The 9,084-nt window shown below is 37.5% G+C and overlaps 2 protein-coding genes and 1 pseudogene across 2 annotated transcripts; 1 reads left to right on the forward strand and 2 right to left on the reverse strand.

Annotated features, from left to right (window-relative positions):
* The first annotated feature begins 2,842 nt into the window (after positions 1-2,842).
* On the forward strand, positions 2,843-4,701 carry LOC108207497 (high affinity nitrate transporter 2.4-like; annotated as a pseudogene).
* Positions 4,702-4,926: 225 nt separating this feature from the next.
* LOC108207498 (disease resistance protein RPV1-like) lies at positions 4,927-6,555 on the reverse strand. The gene is made up of 3 exons (XM_017377938.1): positions 6,490-6,555; positions 5,508-5,572; positions 4,927-5,386 (listed from the first exon to the last, which is right to left on the reverse strand). The coding sequence occupies exons 1-3, from the start codon at positions 6,553-6,555 to the stop codon at positions 4,927-4,929; spliced, it is 591 nt and encodes a 196-aa protein (XP_017233427.1).
* Positions 6,426-8,555, reverse strand: LOC108207911 (high affinity nitrate transporter 2.6). The gene is made up of 2 exons (XM_017378342.1): positions 7,703-8,555; positions 6,426-7,411 (listed from the first exon to the last, which is right to left on the reverse strand). The coding sequence occupies exons 1-2, from the start codon at positions 8,495-8,497 to the stop codon at positions 6,629-6,631; spliced, it is 1,578 nt and encodes a 525-aa protein (XP_017233831.1). The 5' UTR covers positions 8,498-8,555; the 3' UTR covers positions 6,426-6,628.
* Positions 8,556-9,084: the final 529 nt, after the last annotated feature.

A 9,084-nucleotide genomic window follows, 5' to 3' on the forward strand; every position in this document is an offset into this window, starting at 1 on the left:
TAACAAAACTGCCAGAACTTTCGAATTCGCCTAATTCCAATTAGTAAGTAATTGTGAAATTCATGTTTTCAATTTACTTTTGTTGGGATAGATTTAGGTTTCTATAAAAATTTTGGATTTGTGTATTTTGTCCCAATTTTTGATATTTAGTGTGTGCAATAAACATTATCTTGGTATATTTACATGAGAGCTTTGAGGTGGCAAATTTTCATCGCTTTTTGATACAAGTCTCTTTAAAATTTATATAGCATATAATAAATTTTAATTATCCATGAAATTTTATATCGTATTAATCATTGATCATAATTTTTTGTTTTGATTTCAGTTTACGCATATTTGGAACATTGGACGAGGAAATAATGAAGAAAATGCTCCAACTCAATTTAGGATCCGGAGACATATATTCAATCGGTAATTTATTCTTTATTTATTCATTCACTTGCACGATATATTTATCTTACCAATTTAACTATTTTATTATAAAATATTGCATAGTTCTTAATTTCAATTCTTTGCATTAGTTTAGTTTAAAGTGTTGTCATGCTACTTCAATTGATGAATTTTATTACTTATGCAATTACATTTTTATATTTTAAAATACAATGTTGGATTATGACGGAATCAAAACTTTCTTAGTGTGTAAATTGTTTATATCTTTTCGATAATATTTAGAAATACGGTATTTAGTCATAATACTTGTTACTAATATTTTTGGGACAAAGTGATACAGGGAGTATTATGTTTATTTCTCTTTGTGTCTTTACAATAGTAGTGTTATGGCTGTTTCTTTGTTTATGGGCATTTCTTTTCAAATTTGAGTACAATCCAAACTCCATATTCTGTCGAATGGATCAACGAGAAGATTATACACAAATCTTATCTACTTACTGGTTTTAGCGTGAATAACTGCAGTGAGTTATGCTAAGAAGACTGCGGTCATGTCTCCGGAAGTAATTCTTAATGTTGGCATTCCATGTTGCAGGTGACTCTTTTATGTCAATGCTCCATGTTTTTAATACTCTTCAGTCTTCATCTTTAACTTGTATGGAATTGTAGCTTTAATCCTTTGTGAAACCAGGTTGGTCCAAAATCCAGGAGAATTTGTGGTCACCTTTCCAAGGGCTTACCACTCAGGATTCAGTCATGGTCAGACATTATTTTACCTTGATTTTGTTTATAATATTACCACCGGTTTTTCTATGGTGTGCCATGGGTACACAATAAGCACAAAATTTGATGAATTTTTCTTATTTTTATTGGCTTATACTCTTTAATAAATAATGGACCCCGTGCATTTACAACAACCACAATAATCAAAATCAAAATCATCTAAATTTATAGATTTTAGTGCTTAGCATGTGCCCATAAGCACACACCAGACTAAGGTACTGTTTGGGGTTGCTGTTGCACACAGCAAAATAGCTTTTTGCAGAAAAGCATGTGAAAAACTATTTGGTAAATCTAAAAGCGGCTTTTTCGAACAGCAGCAAGCTGCTTTTAAAAAAAGCAGTGCCTCCTATGTTTGTGGAAAGAGCTGCTTTTCAGGTTTTCCAAAAAATTGTTACAAATTTCATTATCAAATCTCATCCAAAACATAAATTTTTTTTATTATAACTCAAATAAGCCCATATCAAAAAAAATTACTAAACAGTTATCTGATTTCTACCCTTGCACTGTTATAACCCTATTACTATATCTATACTTTATCTATCTTGACATTGATTAATGCACACAGGATTCAACTGTTCAGAAGCTTCAAATATCGCAACTCCTGAATGGTAGCAGGTTGCAGGAGAAGCTGCTGCACTAAACTATCCTCCATTGGTTTCCCACATCCAATTGCTCTACGATCTTGCACTATGATTCTCTTCAAGGTGGTCCCCTCTACATGAATTACCTCGACTTTTTAATTGCATGAATGATTTAGTTGAACAGTGTTATATGTGTAGTCATAATTGCGTCAGGATTAAGATTTATATATAATTTTCACATTCTCAGAGTACCAGTGAGCATTGGACGAAGATTCCTGTAGAAGTAGACCTCTGTTAAGTGCATGTTGAATTCCCTGACTCGTTTGAGCAAATTAAGAGCTAGTTCTGAAGCATGTTCAGGAGGAAGCTCAACAGAAACATTAGATATTGTTTTCAATAAACATTTGAATTGACCTCCCTCTTCATGCCTATCTAGAAGCTTCCAGTGATGGTGTAAGAATGCCCAGTCCACTGATTTTGAAAGAAATGCAGACACCTCAGGCAGTAGAAACCAAGTGCCGGCAGGTGCTGTCCACTTTTCTATTGGCATGGAACGACTCAACCATAAAGACTCAGATGTATTTATAATATTCTGAAGGGCTATAGCGACCTTGGGTTTTAAACGCTTTTATAACATTTAGCTATGCACATTTGGCAGATTATCCCAAATTTCTGGCTGAAACAAAACTAATGCAACACTTTTTTATGCACAAATCCTATCTTCAGCCCTACGTTGATGATATTGATCTTCTCATTAAATATCCATCTCTAGAGATAACAGAGCTCTAAATGCTCGAGCAAGAGCAAGAGAGATTGATGGCGTGCTTATTGAAAAAATATGGCAGGTCAGAAATCTTTATGAGCTGAATCATGTTTTATTACTGTCAGAATGTATCTGTTGTCAAAAAGTTTGTAGGATACTTCACCTGAGCACATGATTCTAAGACAAATCTTGGTTTTTGTGGCAGAAATAATACGCTTCTGTTACCAGGCCATTCAATGACACAAGTGTTTGTTGAAGATGAAATCCATAATATTTTGTGTAATCATCATATCACAGGTTGTGCATTTTTCACTTGTACAAGTAAGAGATGGGTGATATTGAAGGTTCCCCAGGGAGCTCAATACATGAAGTCACCGGAAGAGAGCCTGTTCTTGCTTTCTCAGTGGCATCACCAATAGTACCAACTGATCCAACAGCGAAATTTGATTTGCCAGTTGATTCAGAACACAAGGCCAAAGTGTTCAAGCTGTTTTCCTTTGCCAATCCTCACATGAGGACCTTTCATCTTTCTTGGATTTCCTTTTTTACCTGTTTCGTGTCCACATTTGCTGCTGCTCCACTAGTCCCCATCATTCGTGATAATCTCAACCTGACACAAGGGGATGTTGGCAATGCTGGAGTCGCTTCAGTGTCTGGAAGTAGTTTCTCTAGGCTTGTCATGGGAGCAGTTTGTGATCTTTTGGGACCGCGATATGGCTGTGCATTTGTGATTATGCTTACAGCCCCAACTGTGTTTTGCATGTCATTTGTGGCAGACGCCAGTGGCTACATAGCGGTCAGGTTTATGATTTGGTTCTCCCTGGCGACATTTGTGACATGTCAGTATTGGATGAGCACCATGTTCAATGGTAAGATTAGAGGCACTGTGAATGGTACTGCAGCCAGATGGGGGAATATGGGAGGAGGAGCCACTCAGCTGATCATGCCTCTTCTTTGCGACCTAATCCAACGTTTTGGAGCTACTCCATTCACGTCCTGGAGGATCGCCTTTTTTATCCCTGGTTGGCTTCACGTGATCATGGGGATCTTGGTGTTAACACTTGGTCAAGACTTGCCTGATGGCAACCTTGGCGCTTTACAGAAGAAGGGTGATGTTTCAAAAGATAAATTCTCCAAGGTTTGTTTAGTAAACACCCTATCTCCTTTGGTAATACTACTTTCAGTTATAGAGTAATTGACATACTCATGTTCCTTTGCACATCCAGGTGTTCTGGTATGCTGTCACCAACTACAGAACATGGATATTAGTTCTTTTGTATGGATACTCCATGGGCATGGAATTGTCTACTGACAATGTAATCGCGGAATACTTCTTCGACAGGTAGTGTTTTGTTTCTTTCCTTGCTTATTTTTCCTTGTATTTCATGTCTGGTTTGTCAATAGGAATCACCTTAACCGCTGGAGCATATACAATGCTAACTATTCTATTGAGGCAGTATATAATTCTTAAAAGTAGTTTGGCAAGAACTTATTTCTGAATGTTGATCAATATTGTCACAGATTTGATCTTAAACTCCAAACTGCTGGGATAATTGCGGCTACATTTGGCATGGCTAATCTCCTGGCTCGCCCATTTGGTGGATATGCTTCGGATGTTGCTGCTCGAAGGTTTGGCATGAGGGGTAGGCTTTGGACTCTTTGGATCCTACAAACACTAGGAGGCGTATTCTGCATTCTCCTTGGCCGCTCTAATTCACTTCCAATTGCTGTAACAATGATGATTATCTTTTCTGTGGGAGCACAAGCTGCATGTGGAGCCACTTTTGGCATCATTCCTTTCATTTCACGTCGATCATTAGGTATTATATACGGCATTACTGATGCGGGAGGAACTTTGGTTCTGGATTGACACAGCTTCTGTTCTTTACAAGCTCACAGATATCGACAACAATGGGCTTAACATACATGGGAATTATGATTGTAGCATGCACCATGCCTGTGACATTGGTTCACTTTCCTCAATGGGGTAGCATGTTTCTACCACCTTCAAGAGACGTTGTCAATGGTAGTGAAGAACATTACTACGTTTCTGAGTGGACTGAAGATGAGAAGCAGCAGGGTATGCATCAGGGGAGTGTTAAATTTGCAGAGAACAGCAGGTCAGAGCGCGGCCGTCGTGTGGCTTCTGCACCAACGCCTCCATATGCTACCCCCAGCCATGCTTGATGGCACATGGGCAATTTACAACACCAACTTTTAGTGAACTGCAATTTTAAAGTACATGTTTTTATTTTATTGTTCAATATACAATTTGATCAAGGATTTTAATGCCCCTCATATAAATGTAGCCATAGATTCCTTTTCAATTAATTTGTCCACCTTGTATCTGGTGTCTACTCTGGCTTGATTTTGGAGTTGCACATTTCTAGTTGTGATAATAGTTCTGCTTCCTCATTGTCCAGTTAAAATCTTTATTTGTTTGATATTATCCACATCATCTAGGACAATTAGGACCCTTTTAGGCCAAAATCTTTCCTTCATCAAAGCACTTTCTTGATTAGCATTATCAAGGTTTACTTCCCTATTCTTAATTTCTGAAATGTGCTGATTTTGTATAAAATCTAGACCATCTTTCTTAGCAACATTTTTGACGTTTTCTGCAAAGTAGCTGGCCTCAAATTTGTGCACAATTTTATTAAAAACGACTTTGGCTGTAGTCGTTTTCCCTATTCCACCAATGCCGTATATGCCAAAAAAGATTACATCATTTGATTCCAAGCTAAGTAGTGAAACTATTTCCTCAATGCGTGAATCTAGTCCAACTAGGTTCTCAAAGATTACATTTAAATTTATTGGCTTTGCTTCACTAAGAACATCAGCAACAATTTTCTCGATCAGTCTAGCTTCATTCCTGCACATACTAAAGCAGAGTTTGTAATATGTGCTATATAAATTGAATGCATGATTCTATGAATTTGAAATCGCTAAGAAGAGATGTATGTTAAAGCATAACACTGTAAGCAGGATTGCACGTTTGTGCGTTCTGCATATCTTCCCCAGGATTTCTGACAAAATCACAAATAGCCAATGCCCAGTTCTGCCAGGATATAGCAATTAAAACTTAAGTAAATAAGTTAAATTAGATGATGTCAAAAACAATATGACTGAGCTAAGTGGAAGAGTCATGAGTCATGATTATGGTACACGTTAGCATCAGTTTATAGAGAATACGCTGATAAATCTGCAGCTTCAGATAATGCAGATCGCCATCCTTGAATTTTTTTTGCCCCTCAATTTTCAAGTCAGATATTTGTTCATAACTTGCAAAACTGTCTGCAAAACTGCCCCTTTGATGACGTACATCCGAGCGTTCAACATTATAAAATATAGGATCCACAATATTTTCGATGTGTTTCTTGCATTCAAGAATTTCCCAAAGCTCGTCAAGGCACCATCCAGAAGAAGCACAATTCTCTGAGAAAACAACACAAATTTTTAATTCTCTTAGGTTGCGTTCACTTGGACAGAATGGATTGAGGGGAGAACGAAATGAAAAATTATTCAGAAGTTTTATGGAGAGAGAATAGAGTATGAAAAAAAGTAACCAAATATGAATGAGTCTAAATTTTCTGTGATGAGGATTGTAGGGGAAACATGATATGGAAGTGGAATGAACATTTTTTTCCCAAACATGTGTGTTAATATTCGGGTTTTGAGAATTTGGATTAGAAGATGCACAGTTATGAGGATTCAATTTCATGCAGTGGAAGAGGCGTAAAAGATAAACGAGTAAAGTTAGTAATTATAGACTGGTCTACAATGATCACATACTTTTTTCCAACGGCACTTTTATTTGGCCAGAGTTTTTTTCACTAGAATTTATTTTTGCAAATAACACAGTTGTAATAATTATTTTACACGGTATATAATTGAGTGCAAACTATAAGTGATGATAAACAGTAAACACCTTCAGACTACAGAGCATTTAAGACTGAAACACAAGTTGCCAGTTACCTTACATTCTTTCACAACCACAAGTAATACATATGCACCAGTAGCTAAATTTCTCTCTTTCGTCATTATACAATGTGAAATAGAAGTGTTTTTGATGTAAGTATCAAAATTTATTCTTCTGTAACAATATTTATGTGGATCAGACCCTGACAGGGCTGTCGCTAGGCGGAGTTATCACGGCCACAATCATTCTCTTGCCACGCTCTGATCGACTATTTTCAGCAAATTTAACACTTCCTTTATGTAAACCTTGGCTTTTTTCTTCTTCGTTCCACTCTGATGCGTAGAAATCTTCTTCGGATTTTTCACCTTTTTCTGAAGGCCCAAGAAACATGCTTCCCCATTGAGGAAAGTGCACAAATGCTACAGGCAGAGTCAGAACCACAGCCATCATTCCCATCCCAGACAAACCAGCTGGAGTGGAAAACCTGGTCCCTGTAAAAAATATTAACTGCGTTAAACCGCCTCCAAAGTTGCCACCTGCACCAGTTAATCCACTAATCAAGCCTAATGATCGTCTCGAGACAAAAGGAATGATTCCATATGTTGCACCACAGGCAGCTTGAGCACCTATTGAGAACAATACCATGGAAAGTATGGCAATAGGTAGTGAATTGGCGCGGCCGAGGCATATGCAAAAGATGCCTCCTAGGGTTTGGACTACCCAGAGGATCCATAGTCTTCCTCTCATGCCAAATTTTTGGGCTGCTAAATCAGAAGCGTAGCCTCCGAATGGACGAGATACAATGTTGGCCATGCCAAATGTTGCAGCAATCATTCCTGCAGTGTGAAGTTCGAGATTGAACCTGTCATAGAAGTATGTGGCTATCACGTTGTTTATGCACAGCTCTATACCCATAGAATAACCATAGAGGATAACGAATATCCATGTCCTGTAGTTTGTGACTGCGTACCAAAACACCTGCGGCAAAAAAAATTCAACTGATAAGTGCATGTTTTGGCTAAGAGCTCACTGTAGTCAACTTAAAAGTTAAAATACCTCCTCTTATCAAACATTTAAATTTTTTGTTTCAAGTTCATTTTCCCACCACTTGATATCAGTTATCCTCTTAAAATATATTATATGTATGATCATGATAAGACTTGATCCGAACACCTTATGATTTTAGGGAATCAGAACGCAGAAATCAGAGTAACATGCATGCATCGTATTGATGAAACGTAAATAGAGGGACTAGAGAGCAGTACTGACGTTAGAGAATTTATCCTTGGCTACTTGACCCTTCTTTTGCAGAGAACCAAGGTTTCCATCAGGCAAATCTTGGCCGAGAGTCAAGACCATGATCCCAATACTAAGATGAAGAAAGGCGGGTACGAAGAAGGCAATCCTCCATGCAGTAAAAGAATGAGCTCCGCATATCTGAATCATGTGATAAAGAAAGGGCATCAAAAGCTGAGTAGCCCCGCCTCCCATATCCCCCCACCCACCCGTGGTTCCATTAACAAGGCCAATGATTTTACTACTAAACATTGTGCTCATCCAAAATTGACAAGACACGAAAGTAGCAAGCGAAAACCCAATCATGAACCTAATTGCAATATATCCATCAGCTGATGACACGAAAACAACTGAAAATGCCACTGGAGCTGCCAAAATGTTGATGACAGCGCAGCCATATCGCGGGCCTATAAGGTCACAAACTGCACCCATAACAAGCCTGGAGAAGATGCTTCCGGACACAGAAGCAACTCCAGCATTCCCTATGTCACTTGTTGTCAGGTTCAGGTTGTCGCGGATGATTGGAACGAGTGGAGCAGCAGCAAAGGTTGATATGAAGCAAGTGAAGAAAGAAATCCAAGAAAGGTGGAAGGCTCTCATGTGAGGTGGTGCAAAGGAGAAGATCTTGAGGGTTTTGGCTTTGTGCTCAGAGTCAACTGGCAAGTCAAATTTTGGCATGGGGGAGGTACTGATGATTTGTTCTTTGCTTGTTTCACTTGCCTCAACTGGCATGGAAATCCCCAGAATATTACCATTATTAACAGCCATTGATCTTGAGGAACTATGTTGGATGGATTTAGTATGTAATGCAGAAGGAAGATCAGAAGTGGTGGTGTGGTTTGAGCAAAGGGATGTTGTCTAGGTATTTATAATGTTTTTCAAGTTGACAAAAAGTGCACGCACTGTGCATGTACTTTTTAAGAAAAAGTGCTCTATAGTTACCGTATACTCTCTCTGTTAATTTTTGGCACGCATCATAAAAATCCTATAAAATATACTTATATTATATATATTTTTTTTTAAATTCTGAAAAAAATTTGACGTTTAAACTATGATTAAAAAAAAACTTAAAACTATGTTATATAATTATACTTTACGAGAAGCTTGCAAATAGTGTCTGGCGGGAGGGAGGGAGTACTGTACTATCCCCTTCATCCCAAAATAGTTGTCACATTTTTATTTTTGTTGGTCAAATTGACTAAGTTTTGACCAAAAATTATAAGTAAATCACTCATTATTTTAAAAAACTGAAAATTACATCTTAAAGTAGATTAAAAGTTATTTCCGGTGACATGTTTTTTTTATTTTGTCAATTGATAAAATATTAATAAATTTTAGTCAAATTTTAGTCAATC

This window comes from Daucus carota, chromosome 2 (genome assembly GCF_001625215.2).
Source record: "Daucus carota subsp. sativus chromosome 2, DH1 v3.0, whole genome shotgun sequence".
Taxonomy (NCBI): domain Eukaryota; kingdom Viridiplantae; phylum Streptophyta; class Magnoliopsida; order Apiales; family Apiaceae; genus Daucus; species Daucus carota.

Bases quoted from the DNA above. Each gene is read 5' to 3' on its own strand.
- LOC108207498 (XM_017377938.1), bottom strand. From the start codon at position 6,555: ATGACGAAAGAGAGAAATTTAGCTACTGGTGCATATGTATTACTTGTG. The intron at 5,573-6,489 runs GTAACTGGCAAC...ATATCCTGGCAG, and splicing joins TGGTTGTGAAAGAATGTAAG to AACTGGGCATTGGCTATTTG. The intron at 5,387-5,507 runs GTGCAATCCTGC...TAGTATGTGCAG, and splicing joins GATATGCAGAACGCACAAAC to GAATGAAGCTAGACTGATCG.
- LOC108207911 (XM_017378342.1), bottom strand. From the start codon at position 8,497: ATGGCTGTTAATAATGGTAATATTCTGGGGATTTCCATGCCAGTTGAG. The intron at 7,412-7,702 runs GTCAGTACTGCT...TTTTTGCCGCAG, and splicing joins CCAAGGATAAATTCTCTAAC to GTGTTTTGGTACGCAGTCAC.